The sequence below is a fragment of the Glycine max genome, chromosome 20 (assembly GCF_000004515.6).
Source record: "Glycine max cultivar Williams 82 chromosome 20, Glycine_max_v4.0, whole genome shotgun sequence".
Taxonomy (NCBI): domain Eukaryota; kingdom Viridiplantae; phylum Streptophyta; class Magnoliopsida; order Fabales; family Fabaceae; genus Glycine; species Glycine max.
The window spans coordinates 24,795,407-24,820,874 of NC_038256.2; the positions used below are offsets into that span (position 1 = coordinate 24,795,407).

Sequence of the window (25,468 nt, forward strand, 5' to 3'; positions counted from 1 at the left end):
GCCTTACCAATGAAGATAGCTTAGATATTTGTAATGCTAATGATGCCTTTTCTCTCTACTGTGATGGTGCTATTTTTAAAAGTGTCAGTGCTGCTGCTTACCAACGAGGCTATGGTGGTTTGATTGAAGGATTCTCTCGAAGAATCCGTTTCTGTTCTATTCTGGAGGCGGAGTTGTGGGCTCTGTACCACGGTCTTGGAATGGCAGTGAAGCATGGGATCCAAAATCTGGTGGTGAAATCGGATTGTCTGTAAGCTGTAATCCTTATTAACAATGGTTGGAATTTGGATGACTCTTTTTATCACCTTTTGGAAGAAATTGAAAGACTTCAGAATTATCTCCGTCAGTGTTCTGTTGTTCATATTCGTAGGGAATGTAATACCTTGGCTGACTTTTTTGCCAAGCATGCTTTTTCTTTAAGTAGTGATAGTTGAGCGGTTTGTGTAAAACATTTTTCTTGTTTTTTTTTTTTTTTTTTTGCATATTCTAGCTTTTGTTGAACCTTCTTTGAAGGAGGATTCTGATGTAATTGGTTCTCAGTTGGCTTTAATTAATATAATTGTGGCTCGGGGGCTTTTTGCCCAGACCCGTCAGCAAAAAAAGATTATATTGGTACATATAAGTTTACTTTAAATTAGACTAAATTAGATCAATTTTCAATATTCTTACATTCAAGTTTCAATTTTGTTGATTTTTTTTTTTCAATTCTTGGCATTTTGTACTTTACATTGAAATCGATCAGTTGATGATTTTTTTTTGGTACTGCACAAAAACTTTAATGCACATTTAAAATTTTGATTAAATGTTATTTTTTTATCATTTATGTTTTATATATGTTAACAGAAAAGTTGACTTATCTCTTAATTCTGATTGATGATAATATGATATGTTAATTGAAATAAAATAACGTTGTGTTAAATAATTTTATTTTGATTATTCATATAAAATATGGTTTCATTTTTAAATGGTTTCATTATACTTTTCAATTTTATAAAATGGTACATTTTGATCCTATTAGTCTTATATGATGTCATAGTCTAATGAAGGTAATTTAAGACATTCTACTAAATTTGTTTTCAATAACTAATGTGCAATTGCTCATGTGAAAATCATTTTAAAGTTAGAGAAAGTCATGCTAAAAAAATTAAAACAGAATATATTATAACATCCAAAACAGAAAGAAACCAAGTAAATCAATGTTGTGTTGAAGCAAATCCATTTCTAATTTCTTCTTTATAATAGATAACACTACCTTTTGTGACTTTGGCACCCAGGCATACAGCTGGATTGATCCTAGTGGGTCCAGTTTCGTGACACACATAATAATAATAATAATTTATTAAAATGCCATAGATATATATTGATCATCAATTTATAATAAAAATTGATATTTAGTTAATTTTAAATTTTAAAGAAAATGGCCTATCAATTATATTCTTAAAATCTATCAAATTAGAATGCACTAAAATCAAATTTTGGTTGATCTACCGTGCAACTTGATATTCGTTTGCTTCTCCCAAGATTTAAGTATGGATGTGTTTGAATTCATGCACTCGAACTCGAAAGCACGCTAAAATATCACAACCAATGTCCCAAAAATAAAGACGAGAAGAAAAACACAAAAAAATAATAATATACGAACAAGTAATATGAGAGAGAGAATACTTGCTAGTGTGTCTCAAACATGAAACTGTCAATCCATTATACAATGTTAATTTGTAATTGTGCTTACAACATTGACAGAAGTTAATAAATAGTCTTTAATTCACAAATTATTTATAATAAAATAATATAACATAAAAAGAAAACGAAATTCTTGCAGATGTGATCATTTATAACCTTTAAAATAATAGATAATAGAAGAAAAATACTATTAAAAATTATATTTAAATATTTTATAAAAAAGATATATAATTATTTCTATAAAATTATAAAAGAAAATAGAATATTTATCTAAAACGGTGAAAGGATGACATTATCTTTACAATAATAACTTTAAAAGAAGAATAAAATTTTTGATAAAAAAATAAATGACATTTATATTTTTTATTTTTTAAAATACAAATAATATTTTAATACTAATATATTATATATTATTATATACATTAAAATTTTAAAAATTGTTAGGCCCAAACCCTTGAACCTAAATCCGTAGCTGTTGGCAGCCCTCCACACTATTTGATTAGGGAAATGCTTTCTGTAGTTATTGGACAAATGTCTAAGACAAAATCTCTATTACAGTTTTGGTAGAATGTTCTCCGTTACATTAAATTAAATGAAACTTAAAAAAAAATTAAAGTATCAAAATGGAAAAAATTAAAAACATTAATAATCAAAATGAAAACATTTAAAATAATATTAGTTCAGGCATCATTTTCCTAACCAGCGTTAAACAATATGTCACATTTGTCTCATAACACATTTAACCTTTCAACAAAAAGGATCAAATAAGACTTTTAAAATTTCATGTAACAAAATTTAAAAAATATTAAAATATAAAAGATCAAAAGTAACATTTAGACAAAAAAAGAAGATTAAAATGAAATCATTTAAAAACATAAATAATCAAAATAACATTTAATCTAAAATTTTGAAAGACTAAAAATTAAAAAAAATAAGAGTAATTTTAAACATAATATGAACCCAAATTTATGAAAATGATATTGAACACACTTGCAAGTAATTTACAATTTTCTTTTCTTACAAGCAACTTACAAATTTAATAAAATACATTGAATATTTTTAATTATAATTTTAAAACAATCGTTATCAGGATGATGTGTATATATATTTTTATATTATTTCTTTTGCAAGTTCAAAACAGGAACTCTGGACAATTGACACGCACACAGATACATAGAACATATAACTCATAATAATTGCATAAATAGACGAAAACCCTCAACTTGAATTCAAACTAACTTTATACCAAGGGCAAGGAAGTACCCTCGAAGGGTCATTTCGTGAAGTAATGGGCTAATGGCCCCCCACAAACAACAAGTCAAGTTGACATTAACAAAATCCTAAACGACAAAAAATAAAGACGTGACATTTCTTCTCACACCAATTATTGATAGTAACAAAGGGATGCTTCCTCTTACCATCTTGGATCCCCTATAGAAACCCACCTCTTTTAATTTTCTTAACTTTCTTTAATTCTTTGATACATATATCTTCATATTTATATGCACCTCACTCCCCATTTTCCACTCAACCAATTCCAAATTCTCAACTTTCCTAACTTTAGCAACCATCCAAGAAGTTGATCAGTTCCTTGTCTCTCCTTGAATTATAAAACCATTCACAGTCTTGAACCCAATTTCACTCTTTGCACCTCAAACACCTTATAAGCCTCAATTTCACAACCAAAAATGCAAAGTTCAATCTCACAATCTGAGATTTGCATCACTGATTACCTTCTACCCCAAGAAGTTCCATCTCAATTTCAATTTCCAGATATGAGCAACAATAACATACCAATGAACCATACCAACCTTCAAATGCCTCAAATCACATCTTTCTCCAAGCCTCCAAGGTCCTCATCAAATCTAAGCAACCGCAAACCGTCCTTGAGAAACATCACAATCCCTTCCATAACCTCAGGTCTTACAACAACTATGTCACAAACAACAACAACAACAACAATAGCTACAACCATGTATAACAACAATCAAGTTACTTCTTCTTCAGATGAAACCAACAACATCAAAGAGAACAAGCACTATAGAGGGGTTAGAAGAAGGCCATGGGGCAAGTATGCTGCAGAAATCCGTGACCCTAATAGAAAAGGCTCAAGGGTGTGGCTTGGAACCTTTGACACAGCCATAGAAGCTGCCAAGGCTTATGACAAAGCTGCTTTCAAGATGAGAGGGAGCAAAGCCATATTGAATTTCCCTTTGGAGATTGGAGAGTCAGAGGAATCAGTCTCAAGCTGCATCAAGGTTGGTGTGAAGAGGGAAAGAGAGGAAGAGAGTAAAAGCAACAACTATGAGAAAAGTGAGTTTAACAACAATAATAATAGTAATAAGCATGTGAAGAAAGAAGAGTGTTCTCCCAAAGCTGTTTGCCCTTTGACTCCATCATGTTGGAAAGGCTTTTGGGACACTGATGTTATGGGAACTATCTTTAGTGTGCCTCCTTTGTCACCACTATCTCCACTAATGGTTGTTTGAGATTGTGGACTTTCGCTATTTCAATGATGGTTTGAGGTAACCAAATTAAGGAGAGATGATGCTGGGGATTGTCCTCTCTGATTTAGGTTGGTAATTTGCGTAAATCAAAATGGTAGTACTAATTAATCTACTAATAGATTAATTTGCAAGTGAAGATATATGGGTTTGTATAATGTAAATATAGGATAGTATGAAGCAAGATTTTTTTGTTTGTTAAAAAAAAAAAAGCTCTCATGCTTATCTTCTTCCCTTAGTTATGTTTCATTTGGTCAAGAAATGTACTGTACTTGAAGCAACATTGAAATTTGTTTATTCGTTTATTGGAGAAAATATGTCGTCCATTGGAATTGCCGTCATTGAAAGTTGAAAATAGCTGGTGACATTATTTATTGGATTTAATCTTCGCTATTCCTTTCACCAATATAACGAATTTCCCCAAAATAAAATAAATTTTAAAAAAGAGATAAACCCTTAGATTTATTTCAGTAGTAACTGGATCCTTATCAAATCTAATTGTAATCTATAATAGTCTGGTATGATCATTTTTTGGTTAAAAAAATGAGTCCAGAAATATGTCAAAATATAAGCAAAATAATTCTGGTGAGATTCAATCCTGTGGGCAAGTTTACTCTACGGAGTTAAAATTTTTGGGCGGTCAAATAATTGAATTTACATCAATAATATTATTATATTACCCGTTTATTATATTGTTGCAAGGTATCTGGCAGAGTTGATAGAAGAAAGATGACCACAATAGGTACTTGTTTATCCTTTTTTATGTCTCTATATATTTCTGTTCGATGTAATTGCGTTACTTTAATAAGAAGAGTTATTATAAATTTTTTGTTATTGTAATCAATTCTCATGAATAAAAAAAAAATTCCTTGTGTCCTACAGATTAGGTAGTTCAGATCATACCATGAAAAGGAAAAAAAATGGATTCCAAGTCAGGCTACAGAGATATGCTAATACTAGTATACAACAAACAATCAGAGTCTGATATCTGCTATCAAGTCTCCACATCCCAGTTCAATTCTATGTTAATGCTGATTGTTATTATAGGTTGCAGTTAATTATCCAAGAAGGAATTATACACTTCAAAGTAATGCCAAATGATATCAACGTTCAGGTCCTTTATAATAATTTTTTTTCACAAACTGTTGTTCTACATATAAAGATTAAAGATGAATGGGCTAGATTGACTAGAGAAAGTAAATCAGAAAATTAAGAGAGAAGGGGAAAATCCCCATCTAACTAAAAAAAACTTTTCCAACGTATATAGTGTAATATGGTTGATGGATAGCCATACTCTTTAAGCATGTGGTGTTGCTAAGTTTGTTAAAAGAGGTCAATCTCAATATGAAAAATTATCCTCCAATTCTCAGCACAGAATACCTTACGTGTAACAAATAAAAAACTGTCATTTTTGGGATAAAATTATTTAGCTTGTGCTTAACATCGTACTTATCCATGTGCCTCAAGTCACACCGACTCTTATTAGTTATTAGAGTCGTACCCAAGTTGTTGAACTACTTTTTGTGAGAGAAAAATTTGTTAAGTAGCTAACTAGGCTTATCTAATGTATACTTATACTCGATAAGTATTTGGCACGGGTATGACTCAGAACAGAAGAACCCATATGTTTCAGAGTTGCAAAGCATGCCAGATACCTTTACAATAAGATAGTAATTTACTTGTTTGCAAAATTAACATTGCAAGATGTTATGAAGTCATGAAGCTAAACATAAAATGCAAGGAAATTTAACCCCCAGCATCACATGAAAAATGTTCACAAAAATTTAGGCTAACATCTTAGATTAAAGGATTTTGGAAAAATAGAAATTTCAAAGTCAGTCATCATGCTAGGCTCCAAGCATCTTCTACTCAGAAGGGACAAAATGAACTTGACTTGAACTATAGGAACACAATCCCTAAAAGCTTATAACACACGGATGAAGGCCAAATGCATGAGGCCAGAGGAAAGGTAAGTAAGAAGCAAGACTTAGAGAAATGGACAAAATAAAACAAAAGGCTAAATCATTTTACTTTTCTTTGACTTTGCAGTTCTGGAACCATCTTTAGTAACTACACTAAATACTATTAAATATAAACAATCTGAGAACAAGAATACAGTGCAGAACACACAAATTGAGTATAATCACATATTGTCTCTTTTGAGCATTTTTAATTGAGATAAATCATCATCTGCCATCTTGGTCCAACCAGCAACCACACTGGTATCTTTCTTTGTCCACATAAACAAATAGGCTGCTGAGTTCCAACACTAATTATTCAAGTACAAGCAACAAGAGAAAGTTATATATGTTTGTTAATCATTTTAATTCTACATGTAAGACTTCAGAATATGAAGTGCTACATATTATTGGTAAAAGGGACGATTTAATTAACATGTTAAACTTTAAATTCCATTCTGTAGAAGCAGCCCTGTACCTATCCATAATTTTGCAGCAAATTTTAGAAGATAGCCATCTAGTATATGTAAACGAAGAGAAATGTTAGCAAAAGACTCTTATTTATTATTTTTATGAGCCTCATTTTCAAATTAGTGAGACCCACATGAATTTAATAAGAAAGAGTATACTCCTTGTTGCTTTGTTTGTTGGACCATGTAACGTGATTCATTTTGCGCATGGCAATTGCTTTCTGTGTCTTCTTTTAAAATTTACAACGTACAAAAAGATAATGATGAATTATAAAGAATAAAATAAACAATATCCTTAGTGTCCTAAGAGTATTAGTTAAAAAATTGAAATATAAAATATTTAATGTGAAAATAATAAAAAAAAACTTTAAAAAATTGTGAATAAGATAATTTTGTGCATCCCAATATTTTTTTTCTTTAAGTTCCCTTGACCACTGCCCTAAAGATACTAGTTAATATTTGTCTAAAATAAATAGAAGCTTCAACCCAAGGCTTAAGTATGTATTTGACCTGTTCTTCCATTTGCATGTGCTTGACTTCTTTTCGTCGCAACTCATCCATGTTAGAAGTGAGCTTCTTGCATAAGTTGTTCATAAAGGGTTCCAGCCTAAGTATCGTTGTCAAGTGTTGCATGGTGCCTGCTAGGTCTAGGTTTCAAATATTCAAAGATTTATTTTTGAAATGTTCCATGAAAGTCCGAATCGACTCTTTCTTTTTTTGGTCATATGTTGATCGAGGCCATCGACATTAGGTGATGAGGTTGGCTAGTTGGGAACTGCATTCTGAACTAAGTTGCCAGTGTATCAAAAGAGTCTATGGTGTTAGGGGATAATCAGGTGAACTAGTGAAGGGCTTGACCCTACAAGGATGTGGGGAACAGCAAACATAAAACAACATCATCACAAGTGTAAGGCTGTCTTGAGTGATGTAAAGATCAAGGTGCTCATTCGAGTTGCCAGTACCATCATACTTTTTGATAATCAAGTTCTTCTAGTTGGAAGGAAGGATAGCTCCATGATGTCGGGGACTAAAGGATTCTTGAGCAGTTGTAACTATTTCCCCAACGTGTTTACTAACTGGGTGTGTGTGTCCAGCCAAACACTAACATTGGTGGCCTTTGGCATCTCAAAGGTTGTTGACTTCGCCTCCGCTCTAACGAGTGTTTCATTTTCAAATTGCTAAGATCGGTTACCCTCTCATAGTTGTGCATTCTTCTACCAAAGGGACATGATTTCTTCGGCGTGGTGTTGATGCACATCCAACACTTGTGCTTGCAACCTCCTCATCATTGAGAATAAATTGGTTTGGTTCTCAACGAGTGCTTATTCACGCTATCGATTCTCAGGTTGTTCTGTTGCTACTGTATTTGTTCAAGTCCATATAATTGTCATAATTCTTGGGGCCGGGGGCTATATTACACGGTCCCACGATGGACGCCAAAATATTCTTGTCACAATATAACTGAATATTGTTCCTTGTCCTGAGGGGTCCTTGCTATTCTTTTTCCTTCTTCACTTTGTTCGAGTGGTGTGATTCAAAAGGGGGTTACCTACAAAAGACACTTCAATGTTCAAGTAAGGGTTCAGCTTGGAGTAGTAAATGCAGATAATAAATGTGCATTCAATGAACAATGATTTTTACTTAAGAGTCCTACCCTTTTATACCAATTTTATTGGGCCTTAGACTTTGGGTTTGTGTGTACTAATTACCATTTAGATAATTCATCCTCTAGGTAGAATTAGGTGGTGTAATCTCGTGATTACTAGTAAATCCGATCATTGCCTAGTGTGCGTCCAAATAAATACTCAACTATCTTGACCTAATACCTATTTCATATATTGCTTTGGTCTCTTGTGGGGTCGAATGTGTATTGGATGACCTACCCAACATAATAAACATTAATACTAAAAAGAGTGGAGCCAACTCAACCCTAATTTTATTTACTAATTTATATAAAACAATTGATTGAAGTCAACTGTAAAATGTTTATTCTTCTTATTCTCATTTATATATTTTTCATTTTTTATTAAAATGTATTTTAAATGAAATTAATTGTGATATTAGTTAAGTTTTAAAAAGATGATATTGATTGACTAATTTTTAGGGAAGAGAGAGATTTTAAATTATTTTATTTTGATTAGTTAAAATTTGTTAATAATTAGTAATAACAAAAATTAAAAGACCTAAAAAAATTTTTTTTTGGGGCCTAAGACAAATGCCTCAATGATCTAATTGATTCCACGACCCTGTTTATCATTATAAAATTATATATATTTATTTTGATTTACTTCTTTTATTTATATTTTTTATTTTCTCTTTACTTCCAAATAAATCATTGTTGTTGTGAAGAACCAAATTTGATAAAGAGGAGATTCAAAAACGTAAGTGAACAATTGTACTTAGATGTTACTTAAACATGAGAGACAAAAATAAATATGTTGTAATGTCAAATTAATTTTTATAAAAATATATTTATTGATTATTATTCTTTTTATTTTTAATGCACAGACAAATTTTGTGTGGGATAATATTTTTTATTATTTTAACAAATTAAACCCCCACACAAAATTTGTCAGTGCATCACATGAGATACATATATTAATTATTAATTATTTTTTAAAAAAATAAATGGTCTCCCGAGTTATGATCCTAAATTCGCCAGTCCTACATATTTTAAAGACAAATGAATAAAAAAAAAAACCTAAATCAGACATTATTTCCATTCTTCCTTATCACAACAATTCACGGCTTACAATTGCCATTATATATTGCAATTAACCTCCAATGACATTAGCTATCGCAGCCACTTGTGTCGTTTTGCAGCAATGACTGCTTTGGAATTTAAAACGTGACAGCAACTCCATCTACACCTGCATGTCAAAATTCTTATTGCCTTCTAAATAATGCATCTAGACCTTTTTAGAACACGTAGAATGAAAGACATACATAATATGCCTCAGATGATAAATACAGATTTCTAAAACGCCAATAACAAATAATGACGTGTTTATCAAAGGGATCGAGCACGGTTAATTAAGTAAGGTGTGAAAATAATTATAAATTGTTTGATATATATATCTTTAATTTCTAAAAGTGTGTTTCCAAATAACATTTTGATTTTATGAATATTATGAATCAACAACTTCAAGAATAGGTAAGAAAATCAAACAACGTGTAGAGGCGTGAAAATAGAAATAGACTAAATCAACATTTAAGTTTGATTTGATTTGCTCTTTTTGTAAACTTATATGAAACAAAGTCAAACTAAAAAAAATACCTATAACAAACTAATACTCCTGGTTTAGACGATAGCAAACATTACATCCAGTATAAAATCTTGTATTTGTATGTGCCTAACTCTTACCAACTGATCTATCAACAAGAAGCAAAATTCTTCTTTTTAACTCGAAATTTAGTGCCCTTTTTAAACTCCTAAAATATCACCAAACACTACCTAATTAAATAATCAATCCCTGGAAGTACAAGCATTAAATAGTTTCACAGTTAAAACAACCACCAGTTTCTACCATTTTGCTCTAAGGATAATATAACGTAGCGTAAAATACAATAAATTAGGTTATTCTTTCACTTGAATCAATGATACATTTGTCTCAATCTAGAATTGATGTTTTGAAGTTGCGTCATCGTTATTTATTTGAATCCATCCATTGAAAATTACTAACATGAGAGTATCCATATTAAATTCATCTTATCTATCATAAGTTTCAAACATTAATTTATAGCAATATTTTTTTATAAAAGAATTTTAATGACTAAACTCTCATCCAATAAATGTCACCAGAGATAATCCAAACTCGTTACATGAATTTGATTCTTAAGGGTGGGTTTCATTGATTGAAAGAGAGTGAAAATGAAAGAAATAAAGAATAAATATCGAAATTAAAGTAGAAAGAAAGAGGTTTGGGATCAACATACACCAAATAGTAGAATTTTTTCTTCAATTCATCTCCTCTGCATAGCAATCGAACCACCCCTTAATTTATTGAGGTGCCTTCTGATCCGATTCCTATTTACTTCATGCGTATAACCTTTGCCAAATCACGAAAACGAGTTGAATGAACTGAAGACCAAGACGCAAATCAAATCAACGAGCGATTAGGGGACCAACAAATTTATGTCCCATTAGCTATTTCATTTTGGGTCTTGTCAGTCGGTTTCTCTAGACATTGCTTAAAATATTGAAAGAAAAAAATATTTAATATAAAAATCATAAAAAAATCTAAAAAAAATTATAAATAACATAATTTTATGCTTTCAATAATTTTTTTTTCTTTTAATTAGTTTCTTAATGAGAATATTAATTAATATTTGTCTTTCATTTTTCTATCACCTTAACGTCTGGGTCATTGTCTGAAAACAACCAGGCACAATGAATCGATTGATTTTTCCAATACATGCAGAGGACATCATGGAAACCCACTTGCATGTCCATCATGCTTTGGCCCTTCTTTGATGTTTCCCAGTATTTCCCTATATTAATCACCATGACCTCAAGTCAAGGTTGTCACATTTGCTACATTTTATTAATATTAATTGCGAAAACTATACAATTGTCTCCTAGTTCTGCAGTTTCTCCTTGTCGCAGTTGTAATTCAACATTAATTATGATTATGTAAAATGTATTTTCATTTGTTTTTATGTAAAATCATTTATAATAGACTAGACTTTTAAACTGGATAAATCATGTCTTAAAAATTATCCTATAACAAGAAACAAATCAAGTTGAACTTTTGTACGTAATTTTGAATCCAAACATACTTAAGCCTAGCTAGTCTGTTTCTACCGCTAAATACTTATTTTATATTAAATTTTTTAGATAGTTCTATCATGGATTTATTTTATATTAATATTTTATTTACATTTTTTATTTTATAACATGACACTATGAATTACTTCCTCTGTTCACTTTTATAAGCACAATAAAATAATTTCACATTTATTTAAAAAATTATCAACTTTATTATATTATGTCATTTCTAATTAAAAATAAATAATTTTTAAAATTATCCTTCATTAAAAGTTGATATTAAACATAAAGTCTCTATTAAATGAAAGATATTATAAGCATAATTTCATTAAATGAAATAAAAGTAGTCAAAATTTGCTTATAAAAGAAAAAAAATTATATTTATGCTTATATATATATATATATATATATATATATATATATATATATATATATATATTATTTTCATCGATAAGAATTACAAATATTTAAATTTAAATTATTCTGATAACTTATTAAATAAAACACATTACATGTTTCTTTCATAATTTCGTTACGGACTGTAGTCTTCTCCATTCTCTTCTTATTCATCAAAATTAGCCAATTTAATCCTAAAAGAGTCACATGGATGAAGAACCAAGCGTTGAAATAGATCTAAATGGTGTAAAATTTGTTGAAAAACGCATCAGGTTTAATATGAGGGAATACAAGTACAATCAGCCTTCTATAAAACCAGGTTGTGTTTGATCCATTTAGTGGGGAAGAAAAGAAGCAGGGCTCCTATTTCAATTTAACAAACCTCAAATTATATTTTAGCTAAACATATAAAAGACACTTAAAAAAGGAACGGAGCCATATATAAGTGAACAATAACTTAAATAATGATTTATATAAGTAGAAATAAACTTAAATAAGTCGCAATTCCTAAAATTAAGAAAAAGTCATGGTAATTTTTCCTCCTCAAAGTCACTGAATGTTTGAATCCATTTCCCTATTAAATTGTTCGAGGAAGGCAAAAAGACACCTCTAACACATTTTTTAAAGTATTACTATTTTGTTATTAGTTAAAATTTATTAAAAACTACAAAACTAAAAAAAGATTCATTAAATATGATGTGAAACCTACATCAATTTTATAATTTTCAATAAACTTTTGATCAATAAAAGTGTGTTTAAAGAAATATCTTAAAAAGTGTATTTCTAATATTTCTCAAATCATTTTATTATAAATTCTCCCATTTCCTAACATATAAGACATTTCAGCTTGCACTCTATATTTTTAGAGACCACATGCATTTTTTTATACCAAAAATAACCTACTCAAATTGAATACAAGTATGATGAATAACAAAACTCGTCTCCCTGTCCATTCCTGCTTGCACTATATATAATCTGTCTTTCTTTGTTTAAATCAAAAGTGTAGATATATTAATTACCTCCTAGCCAATCACTTGGACATCTAGAGGTCCAAGAGGCTAAATCGATGCTAGTTACTAGGTGATTGGGTTTACTCATAATTTGGGCTCAACAACTTTTTTCGTCTACTTGGTGACTGGCTTTACTCACAACTTGAGTTTAACAGCTGTTTTTGCTAACTTCGCTTATGACCATCCTCTTGGGTTACATAGGTTGTCCTTCGCGTTCAAAATATCGGTCATTCATGAATCAAGAACTAATTATTTACAAACTACAATCTACAAACCAATATTAATTATCACGAACAAACTAAGTCTGATACGTCTGAATTCACATTGTCATCAAGAACTTATCCGTGCAATGCACAAGTCCCATAAAATTTAACAAGTTTTTCCCTATATAAATTGGGGTAACAAAACTAACAAGATTTTAGTGACATTAACCAGGAACTCACTAAGAAAACAAGAAAAGGTTTAGAAGAAAAGTTTCTTCTTCAAAAACATCTGAAGAAAGATACTTATAATTAAAACTATCTTGTCAAAAGAATAAGATAAGACTCAATCAACAAGACTAAAGTAAAAAAGATCTAATTTAAGTAAACTTATTTTTTTTTAATTATGGTAATTAGGATCTTTGACTTTCCGGTCAGATCACAAGAAATATTTTCACAAGTTTTGATCCTTTGAACATGTTATGAGATTAATTATTGGTGTGAAATTTAGTCATACTTAAAATTTCTCGTTCATCCCCAAGAATGTATTTTGTGAGATTGAACTCACGTCTTTTTCTATAAATTCAGCATGTTATCAATTAAGGTACACCCCATTAGGCATATAAATCTGTCTTTTATAAGCACTATGTAAAATTAAAAGGATTTCCAATATACATTAAATAAAAAGATAACATTTTTCCAAACCAAATATTTATAATAAGATTAATTGATCACAAATAATTGCTAATTAAAACACTTAAAATAAATAATAAAGTAAATTAAATATATTACATTAATCCACATTAAATATGCAATGAAATAGATATTAACTTTTTGAAATATTTAATCTAAATATACAACAACATATTCTATGTTGAATTCCTTATGGTATAAATAGGACTGAAACCACCATTGTTTCTTAATTTCAAAGACTAAATTGATTAATATTTATAATTTTGAAGAATAATTTGATGATTAATTTTTTATTAAAACATTTGTAATTTTTTTAATGTGTTATAAATTCCTCAGTCTTTAATAAAAATTCATCTTAATTTTTATATTTTTAAAGAATTTAATGGTGGTAATTCACACATTTTAAAATAGTTTAACTTATATAATTATTTGCTTATAAATAATAATATAATTGATATAAATTTTAAAATAATTATCATTAAATATATAATTCATTAATATAATAATCATGATATTATGCAGCAACTATGTAATTATGATTGAGTATATATATATATACCTAACCGCATGCTCCGGGAAAGCTTCCCAAAGGAATCTGTCACATGCGGCTATGTTTTTCGGGTTCTTTCTCTTGAAGATATGGTTTTGGTGAAGATACTATACACGGGAGACTATCTCTATGGCGGAATGGGTTCATTAAGAAGAAGAAGTGTATTTTATATAAGAAACATGTGCTAATTAACAATAAAATATAATTATCCACCATCAACCACCCATGTAAAAAAAAAGAAGAAAATAACAAAAAGAAAAACAATCAATACGTCTCATCTCAGAATGAAATAAGAATTTTTTTTAAAAACCAATAACATCATAGAAGTTTAACATTAATCTGGACAATCACAACAACAGAAGACAATCTCATCTCAGATTTAGAATACAAACCAACAAATCAGAACCATCTCAGATTACAAATCAAATTCACTAGATCAAGGGGTGACGATGATGGTTGGATGAGGAAGGGGCCGCGATGGTGGCTCGAGGGGCAACAGAGGTTGCACGAGGGAGGGTTTGCGACGGTGGCTTAAGGACTGACAGTGGTTGCACAAGGAAGGGGCCGTGATGGAGGTGACACGAGGGAGGGGCCACAACGGTGGTTGTGCAAGGGAGGGGCCGTGATAGTGGTTGCGTGAGGGAGGGGCCACGATAGTGGTGCATGGAGCGATGATGGTGACACGATGACCAACGTTTTGTTTATGATGAAGACAAAAAAGAGAAAGAGAATGAGGAAACTAAGAAGTGGGGGAGATCGAATAGAGAAAAGAAGAGAAAGAGGAGTTGTGGTGTGTGGTGGTTCTATTGTGGTGTGAGGAAGAGGGGCTTTGCTCTCTCGGTAAGGGTGAGCATGGATTGAATTTTTAAGATTCCAATTCATATATGCTTAAATGGATTGGATCTTAAATCTATATTTATATTTTTTAAAAAAAAATAATTTGGATTCAGGATCTAATCCATTTAAGTGGATATGAATTTGGTCATATCCAATCTATATTAACTTAAATGTTATAAATTTTTTTTTTTACAAATTTTAGTAATTAAACGCTAAAAAAATGAAAACTTAACACTTATCTATTTAAGAGTTATTTTCAATCGACCTTGGTCAAGATTATTTTTTTATCGATCTTGATCAACGTATTTTCGGCCTACCTCAATTAGAACAATTTCAACTAATATCGACCCAAATATTTGTAGACCGACGTCATTCAGGATTATTTTTTGGTCACACCGTGTGGGGAAAGATTCTAGAAGTATTGGGGAAAGTGGGGAAAGTTGATTTTTTTTTTTACAATTGGAAATAAAAAATGAATTAATTATTTTAGTTGATATTTAATTTTTTTTTCAAATATTCATATTTATTATTTTTATAAATAAAAACTAAAAAATTAATTATTTTATTTGAACAATAATTAAGTTATAATAAAAAATATAAATACATGAATTTTTTTAAAATTTTTTTGTAGTTTTTTAATATAATAGTAAAATTGTGTATGATTTTTTTATAAGTGACATGAGGCTCTAATGACTAAAACAATATTACACTAATCACAAAAGGATCATTAAAAAATCCATATCAAATTTTTGCATTAAAGATGTCCTTATACCTGCATAATGACAAAACTAGGCCAACAAGTTGCAACCAGCACTGCATTGCTTCCGCAGAATATATAGGACGCTACCTGTCATTAAAATTTCCTTCCATATACTACGTACACTTTGGCTGTTTGAGAAACTGGTTTTGAGGTTTTTCTTTTGGTAATGATATTTTTTTTATATATATCATACATATTTTTTATTGGAAGTAATTTGTTTGAGTCAGATAATAAAATTTTTCTTATAATTAGAAGTATTTAATGGAGTTACATAATGATATATGAATTAATTACTTCTAATTACAAACATCCTCTTATAATATTTCTCATTCAATTCTTTCTATTTTTTCATTTCAATCATATTATATTACCTATTATGCATATAATTTATCTTTTTTCTTCTTTCTTTAGCTGTCAAATAAGTGAGAGGTGTTCATGATTTTTTTTTGTTGATATCATTTTTGTTATTTTGCACTACTTCACCCCCATATTTTGATAAGACCATTAAAATTTTAATTTGAACTCAAGTTTATTAAAATCAATCTGACAAATTTAATTTGTTGATATTATAAATTAATCTTAAAATTATATGTATAATTAAATCATAAATTAAAAGTATAATGTTTTCATTAAAAAAAAATTAAATATATGTTAACATAAATAATATTAGTATAAATATAATAAATATTCTACAAAAGATCATTCATTAAGTCAAGTAAATTTATTATTAATATGTAATTATTTAAAAAATTATAGTGAGTTGGAATAACTTAAAGTATAACTCATATCCATCTTTTATCAAGGCGTAATTTCTAAAATATAAACTTATCACAATTAACTTGATTAGATATGGGACGAGTAATCAACATCCTACTTTTTTTAGATTTGAAAGTTAGATTGATTTCTAAGCAGCCATATCAAACCAAAGTACAACGAACCAAATAGATTGCCACATGTCTTGCCTATCTTTGTTGCAAATAGAAAGGCTATGAGTTGAAGAAAATTGTAATAACATTCATTGAAGAAGGATAAAGATATATGCATGCATGCATGCCACGTTATGAAAGTGAAAGATAATCCAGCCAAATGCTTCCATGGTACCCACGATAAAAAAAAAGATGAGGTTCCCTTTCCCCTCTGCTGAGTTGCATCGGCTACAAGGTTCTTCTGATCCTTGTTGGATGATTCCCCTCTTTAACAAGTCACATTTATAAAGAACACGTCCATCCATAACTTTCCACGATGGAGAAGGAATTGATTTTTGGAGCACCAACGTCTTCCAAAAGAAAATAAAACTCGAAGGAAAGATACGTGAGAGATATCACTTTATCAGTTTTTAGTGGATCCCATAAATTAAGATAGACTAAGACTTTCTAACATAAACTTAACAAAATATGTACATTTAGTCTTCTTTAACTTTAGAAAACATAATGAACTTTTAATTTATACAGAAATGACTAAATTTAGTATTTTTTTTTTAAGTTTAAGGATTAAATTCATAACTTTGACTGCGTGACCGAAAGTATAAATACTAAAATCTCATTTTTCCGTTAATTAATTTATAGGGTGTTTTTACAAAGTATAATGTTAAGCTACAAAAATTAGTAAGTGTTCATTGAATAAATTCATATACTTATGTTATAATTCTAATCATAAAACGTATTGAAATAAGATAGAAAAACTTAATTTGAGAAGTTTTACTAAAAAATAAAACTTATTGAAATAAGGTAAAAATAATTTATAAGAGTTATATGGTATTTTTATAAACTCTGGTCGATAAGCTCCGATGACTGTTTAGCCTATGTAGCTTCTACTAAAAATAATGGTCTTTCATTTCTTTTTTATTTGTCCTTTTCAAGAGAAAATAAAATTTAAAAATTGTTCCTGTTTATCTATATTTTAAAATTTTAAGATAACATTAATGTTTAACATTTCAATTAAGTTATTATCTCTTCTTAATTTTTAAAATTGTATACATTTATCATAAATAAAGAGTTAAATGATAATAAAAGAAATATTAAGAAAATTAAAAATTTTAATGTATAAAAAGATAGTAATTAAGAAAACTCTTGAACATTTTTCTTGATTTGCATATAAAACTGAATTACTTTGCATTGTCTTAATTTTAACTTTTAGGTGTGATACATCCTAGCCAAGAGTGTTTTGAACAAATATTTATATATTTGTTAATGTATCAACTTAATTGTCATTGAAGACCCAAGAATAATGTTCAATGGAGACTAATTTCTTTTAAGACGTAAAAATTAGCAAAGTAATTTTACCTCTTCCAATAAAATATTTAATTTTCATTCATGAATGATTATGATGTGTGGATCCACTCCAAATCAATACTCATATATTTCAATTTTTATGTACTATTGTAGATTGGGTAATAATAGTTAAAAGAGGAAGGTTATTAGAACATTCTTTTCAACACAATCTATTATTTTGATTATTTATTTTTTGTGGGATACGAATTTATCCGATATTATTGCATTAGAAATAATGTATTGATAACATTTTCGCAGTTAAAATAGTGCCATTACATTTAATTTTCTTCTGTTTTCCGGTGAAACAGTCAGCTAGATACTTCAAAACAATACTGAACTCTGCATTCAATTTGCAAAGTCTGCCCCTGTTCTTGACTATTGCACTGACAAGAAGCAGAAATGGTACAAGGCCCAATTTATGAACCCTGTGATCATTATTCATTTAGGTTCCTTCTCTCCACTTGAATTGTTATCTCTTTCTACATAGTGGATATATATTATGTTATTGGAATGAATACTAGAATGAGCCAACAAAAGTGAAGTTGAATTGAAAAGAATTTATAAATTTCCTTAAAAGACAAACGAAGAAACAATAAGAAAATGTTTGGTTCATTTGATTGGGTATTTTCATTCAGGAATTTTTAATGAATTTAATTTATCATGCATTATTACTGTAAAATTTTTACACTATTAATCAATCAATCATAAATATTTATTAAGATATTTATTATAAAAATGAATAAACTTTTATATATATATATATATATATATATATATATATATATGAGGATATGTGAACTAAAGTGTATAGTGTGAGTTCAACAGTAAATATGAACTCAACAAACTTATAATATATAACATGCAACAGATAATTACATAATAGCATTGTGAGTATATTTATCATTTATGATATGGATTTGTCTAACTTAACTCTAGTAAAATTAAATAATCCCATAATAAACTATTGGTGTAATTAAAAAAATTGTACCAACCATCTTGAAGTACACAAGACTATAAGAGAATTATACCAATCATCTATTATAGGATTGTTTAATGCATTTTTACTTAAGTAAATTACACAAACTTGTATGTTATATGAAAGAATACTAGTAGTAGCCGACAAAAGAGAAGGTGAACTGAAAAGATTTTACAATTTTCCCCAAAAACAGAGATAAGCAACAAAAAGAAAATGTGTTGGTTCATTTTATTCAGTGCATCTTTAAACAAGAATTGATTAATATTTTTTTAAAACTCCTCAAAGTTAGTAAAACTTTCGTAACATGCTTTTTGCATAGATTCATATAGACATTTCACATTAGCCTTGCTTCTACGTACAAACTAAAAGGCAAAGCAACCTTATTTTTCTAGGCAACAAACTTAATGCTACTCACAAAACAACTAAATCTATTATTATATCTTCTCACTTTTTCTCAGGAAACACCATGATGAACTTGGACTTGTGGCAGCTCCAATTCATGATCATGGCTCTCTCTTCTCCTTTTCCTGCCACAACTGTTAGGCTTAGGATCAGACAGTCCAGCCTCAAGAGGGAAGTTCAGAATAGCCTTCTGCCCCCTCATCTTGAAAGCAGCACAATCATAGGCCTTAGCTGCATCAATTTCACTGTCAAAGGTTCCAAGCCAAACCCTTGTCCCTTTCCTTGTAGGGTCACGGATTTCAGCAGCAAATTTTCCCCAAGGCCTTCTTCTAACTCCCCTATAACGCTTTGCCTTATCGTATTCTAACTTCTTTGGCTTCTCTTTTGATGACACCAATGGTTCAGGAGAAATATTGCATTTCTTAACCTCCTTTGAAGGGATGGTGTTGTCTGAATCAACAAATTTCATGTCTGCCATCAAATCATAGCCTTCAAGGAAAGTGAAAAAGCTTGTGTTGTCTGAGATATATGAGGTGAAATCAAATTCTGGTGATGAGGGTGCTTCAAGTTTCATAGGATGATGAAGGAGATTGGAGAAAAAGGAGGAGTCTGAGATGATATTTTCCCCTAATAGGTGTTGGCGTATGAGATCCAAGTTTGAAGTTTCTTCTGCTGTTGTCATCTTTAAGGGATCTGAGTGATGAAACAATATTGTTGTGAGGTGGATTATATTGGATTTTAAAAATGGTTAGTAGCTAAGGTGGATATTTATATATGCCTGTCTGTCAAGGGCAAAGGTCCACACCACAGCATGAAAGTCTTGGCTCAAATTGCTGTAGTCAATTAAGAGGTCATCTTTATGATGTAAATGCAATCTTGTGTTCTAGCATGTGCTCTAACCTTAGACTCCGGGGAAACCTTCCAACTAGATATTTTTCTCAAAAATAAAATAAAATATTAGTATATAAGTTAGAATTTTTGACAGAATAAGGTTGTATTTGAATATTCGTTCGGTTCAGATCAAGGGCAATGACTATTATAGACACATGGATCGGCTCTAAAGTTCATTAAAAATTAGGAAATGATTGAAACAAACACATACTTAATAGTGTGTTTGGATCAAGGTTTGTACTCACTATACATCTATTCATTTCAATCCACCTAAAAAGAAGGTATTCCCTTTGAGCTCATTGGAATGTGTCACAACTAATATCTAACCAAACTCTAAGTTATTCCCAAGCCTTTGTCACGCATATGTTACAAACGGCATTAAAATGACCGTCACAATAATTTAGTACGTACATATTTAATTTATAGTTGAAATTGTTGTGACGCGCATTGTAATACAGACTCAACCGATAAAAGTAAAATAAAATTAAAAGTATTTTTCACCTAATTTCTAAACATGTTTAAACGGCAATCCAAACATGTGCTAAGTTTTTTGCATATATATTAAGTCTTGGATGTCTAAGTAACCTTTACTTGTTTAATCCTATTTTTATAATTACCCTAAAGTTTAGCTGAATTTTATCAAATCACTAAGAGTTTAAGTTGTTGGCATATGTATTGAGTATTGGATGTTTAGTTTTTTTTTTTAATCAACAAATGTTAATAGTTAATTAATTTGTTAATAAAAAAATTCAAACATACAACATTTTCTTTTTTTTTTTTTCTCTCGTTCAATCGAATTAATCTTATAACTTTTTTCTTATATCTTTAAGTGAATCTACCTTTTGCATCTTTTCAAATTCTGTTTTAGTACGGGGCAAAACGCAGAAAAGGGTCCCACATTCCGTTGTGAAACACATCCGAATTGATGGTGTTGTTACACATCAAATAGATAAGAAGGGAGCCGCCTTTACCCGGTTATATGTTTTTGGACACTGCATCATCTTCTTATCCAAATTGTAATGTCACGCTCTTGGGGTGTGCCCACAGCAAGGAAGAAACACAATCTTTAATTGCATCTATCTCAAGTTGGTCCTTGGCATATTCCGATGCCATCTGTTGTTTGTTAACTAGGAAGCAATGGACATGGACATGAGGGACAATAAAATTATGCAACTTGTACTGCCAACGTTAGGCCCTTAAAAAATTATTTTTGATTATTTGTCTAGTATCCTACCTTCTATGTATAGACAAGAAGGTGAGTGTGTGCATCGCAAGCTAGCTAGAACTGTTTTTTTACTAGTAGATGGGGACCCTATTCCTCAACTTGCACCAAAACCATTAGCGCCATGAATTTTGATACCCTTCACGTCTCACATCAAATCAAATTAAGCACCCTCGTTTATTAATTGATAGCACTACTTGGTCAAGTAGCTTACCAAACCCAACAATGAAGAATAGAGCGGGGACTTTGTTGAAAACTAATGTAGCTAGTTTGTGCAAGAGTATATGAATGGAATTAATTATAACTATCCACTTCGTTTTCAAATACTATATATTAATCTTTGTGGAGGGATTCGTCGAACTTGATTTTTTACTATGATGGCTTTTTATGATTACTGAATGTAACCGTTGATTTATCTGAAAATAGAAATTTCTGAGAAATAGTTTTTTTTTTTTATCTATAAAAATTAAAGACAACATTAAAAGATTTATAATAATTTTTACACTTTGATTAACTAGTTAAACTAGACCCCTTAACAACAATAATTACATCAACAATATATCCCACCATGGCGTCTTTTTTGGTTTTTAAAAACACAAATTCAAATATGAAACAAGAATCAAACATATAACACATAAATTAATAATGATTAATTATAGTTATCAAACTCTCAAGTTAATTTGCTAATTCTTACGAGTTTACGATTCTACTTACTCTATGTGAGTTGACTCTTGAGTAAACTCTTTTTTTAGTAGACTCTATAAACTCTAAGTAAACTCGATAGACTCTTGAATTTACCATCAAGTTAATGAGTCAGCAAGTTAAAAAAAGTAGACAAAAATACAAGTCATTTTGAGTTATTTTTTGTTTGTTTAGTGTTCAACATACCTTCATTTAGTGGGTTATTCTCAAATACAAAAATTCTCACCTTTAATAATATCAAACCATTGTTCTCTGATAACATCAGATCCTCAATGGGAATGATCTACCACTACTATAACATCTCCAAGTTATTATTTAGTAGTGATGCATTACTAGACTTGGTTACTTAAGTATTGTGAAATTTATGATTTACTATTTTGTTTTATTATATTGTTGAAATTTTTAATTGCTATGTTATTTATAAATATTTTGTTATTATTTTTATATAAAGTGGACTCTTATGAGTCTACGAGTGAGTCCACGAGTCGAGTCTATGGAACTCCCACGAGTCTACGTAAACTCTCGAGTTTGATAACCTAGATGATCACCAATTGGTTCAAGTGAAATTGAATTTAAATCCCTTAAGGTTGTGGATACATTACTAGAATAATGGTTATTTACGACACACTAACTACGACGGTTGCTCGAATACGTCGTAGTTAGTTACGCAGTGACAATGTTGTAATTTTTACAAATGTATATGACGATGGTTTTTGAATAACCATCTTAGAAAGCAAAGTTTAATGATGTTTATTCAAATAATCGTCTTTGAACAAGGAGTACAATGATGGGTTGAGAAAAACCGTCGTAGTTGTATTGTTAGTACAAATACGGTTTTTATACAAGACTGTCTTTAAATAATGTTACTTATTCTCACCATTATTACCAAATTCACTAACCTAGTTTCATCTCAGTCGCGCTTCTCTGCTTTCGTTCATCGTTGTCCAAGTTATTGATTCCCTTGAAGGTTAGAATTGAAGGCCTCCCTCAAAGCCCCCTTAGTTTTCTGTTTCTCTTTGACTTTCTCTGACCCTCCTGGAAATTTTTGCTTAAAAGTGTGTTTGTCTTTGTGTTTACAGTTGTGACCCTCGAACACACCCGCCTTGTCTCACTCAAGCTTTCATTGGACTCTCTCTCTTGAAGCTCTGTGAAGCAACACCGGAGCAGTTCATCTGTCAAGTGTCTCCGTCAAAGGTGTCTGTGTAGGTAAGAACCCCTGTCCATGAAGTGTTTGTTTTCCTTCGATGTGGGTACTATGGTTGAATACATGGCCCTTTTGACTGGGTTGTGTGTGGCTAGGTCTATCGCTTCTCGAACAGACAAATTAGGTCTTAGAATATCCTCTAGGCTAATGAGATAAATATCACCAAGGTACAAGTGATTGGTGGGAATGTAAACACAAAAAATCTCTTTCTCATCTATGTTCCTTAGAACCATTGAAGAAGTGATGAACCCAAGTGCATACTCACCAACATGAGGATGCCTTATGATGGAAACTTCTTTGAAAGCATTGGAGCTTTGATCTGTCAAATAACTAAAAAAACTTAGTGTTTGCTTATTACATGATATAAATGACAAACAAATAGATGAATATGCTAAGAAATATACCCGGTGATATTGTTGCACTTATTTGCGTAGAGGCAACATATAAATATCTTACAAGAGCCATTTTCTTGATGAACCATTCACCTAGGGTAAGAACTAAAGTTCCTAACCATGATGACATGAAAATTCCAACCAAAACTATGAAAGTGATGGAAGTAATAAATCCAAGACCTCTCGATTGCCCGAATTAGTTAATTATAATGCATGATTATATCTCTTACAAATAGCAAAAAGAGATGAAGATGTAAATTTGAGAGTTAAACTTGAAACTCAACTTTCTGCAAGGAAAAAGTTTAGAAAATGGTGAAAATATTACACGACATTGATTTTGCAAAGATCTTTGGCCCATCGGGCAATTTTGCTAAAGGCAAGGGCTTTCATTAGGTTGATATCTGCCATGCTAGCCAACAAGTTTAGTACTCTCCATTTTTAGTTTGTTACTTTCTTATGTGTTCGCTATTTTAATGATGTATTAGGATTAGATATTATCTACTTTACGCCGGATCGTAGTGTCTGTTTGAGTGAAGAGGTTGTTGGTTGTGTCCATAATCCCCACTTGAAGGGTACCCTCAACAGTGAAGAGTAGCTTTGCAGAGTGAGTGTGTATGTGGTGGGTTTATACTGCCACCTGGGAATTCAAGGGTTGCATATGAGACACTTTGTCCATCAAGGGTAGAAAATTCTTCCTTGGTTGCCTTCAGCACTTTAAAATCTGAGACAATGTTGTTAGGTGAAAATATGACTCGAAAGCCGGTGAAGGTGAACAAGTTGCCATCAGGTATGGTGTTGGGATGGACTATGAAGTTAGTGAGAATGTCTGGGTCACCAGCTCTTGATATTTGCATGATGGCAAAAATAGATATCATTAGTGTCACAACTTTAAAGGTGGTGGAAGACATGATTGTAATTATCTGAGGTTGAAAGTTTGAGCTCAAGAACACTTAATTAGATCAATGTGCTTTGAATTTCATGATCTATTTATAGGGATCTCTACCCTGTATGCCTGCTGCTTGTACTATAACAAGTATGGAGATTTGAAAGCAAGTTTTATTGCATTCTGCAGTTGTTTGTTTCTGCCATTTAGCTAGTGGCATCAAAGAGACAAAGGATTGCTAGACTTGTTGGCAACAAGAGCTTTTGCATGAGTAGCTCTTCATGCAAAGTCCAACCACATAACAACAAAAGTTAGGTTTTATTTTGCTTTTGTTCAACTTGTTAAATAAGTTAGAGTAGTCATAAATACTATAAGTGATATGCTTGTAAATGAAGTTGTGAAATGATCTAGATCATACTTAGGAACGAAAAAGCAGGCAAGGATAACAAAGCCTAAAAATTGGTAATGTGTAACACCCTGAAATATTACTAATTATAAATCGATGTTTAATTGTATTTATCGTGTTATTTGACTATAAATGATCTAGATCATACTTAGGAACGAAAAAGCAGGCAAGGATAACAAAGCCTAAAAATTGGTAATGTGTAACACCCTGAAATATTACTAATTATAAATCGATGTTTAATTGTATTTATCGTGTTATTTGACTATATGGTTGACTTGAATGAGTTGAGGT

At 30.5% G+C, this 25,468-nt stretch overlaps 3 protein-coding genes and 1 long non-coding RNA gene across 4 annotated transcripts; 1 reads left to right on the top strand and 3 right to left on the bottom strand.

The window, feature by feature from the left end:
- Positions 1-2,859: 2,859 nt before the first annotated feature.
- On the top strand, positions 2,860-4,502 carry LOC100795866 (ethylene-responsive transcription factor ERF105). Its single transcript, XM_003555644.5, has one exon. The coding sequence runs from the start codon at positions 3,372-3,374 to the stop codon at positions 4,170-4,172; it is 801 nt and encodes a 266-aa protein (XP_003555692.1). The 5' UTR covers positions 2,860-3,371; the 3' UTR covers positions 4,173-4,502.
- A 4,607-nt stretch (positions 4,503-9,109) lies between these two features.
- Positions 9,110-10,733, bottom strand: LOC121174371 (uncharacterized). Its single transcript, XR_005890394.1, has 2 exons — positions 10,552-10,733; positions 9,110-9,485 (listed from the first exon to the last, which is right to left on the bottom strand). It is a non-coding gene; the product is annotated as an uncharacterized lncRNA (long non-coding RNA).
- An 8,547-nt stretch (positions 10,734-19,280) lies between these two features.
- Positions 19,281-20,210, bottom strand: LOC100305726 (DNA-binding domain-containing protein). The gene has a single exon (NM_001248918.3). It carries the CDS (start codon positions 20,157-20,159, stop codon positions 19,530-19,532), a length of 630 nt encoding a protein of 209 aa, NP_001235847.2. The 5' UTR covers positions 20,160-20,210; the 3' UTR covers positions 19,281-19,529.
- A 4,256-nt stretch (positions 20,211-24,466) lies between these two features.
- Positions 24,467-24,796, bottom strand: LOC100816648 (putative germin-like protein 9-2). The gene has a single exon (XM_006606732.1). It carries the CDS (start codon positions 24,794-24,796, stop codon positions 24,467-24,469), a length of 330 nt encoding a protein of 109 aa, XP_006606795.1.
- Between the last annotated feature and the right edge of the window lie 672 nt (positions 24,797-25,468).

Coding starts and splice junctions, on each gene's coding strand:
- LOC100795866 (XM_003555644.5), top strand. CDS start 3,372: ATGCAAAGTTCAATCTCACAATCTGAGATTTGCATCACTGATTACCTT.
- LOC100305726 (NM_001248918.3), bottom strand. CDS start 20,159: ATGACAACAGCAGAAGAAACTTCAAACTTGGATCTCATACGCCAACAC.
- LOC100816648 (XM_006606732.1), bottom strand. CDS start 24,796: ATGTCTTCCACCACCTTTAAAGTTGTGACACTAATGATATCTATTTTT.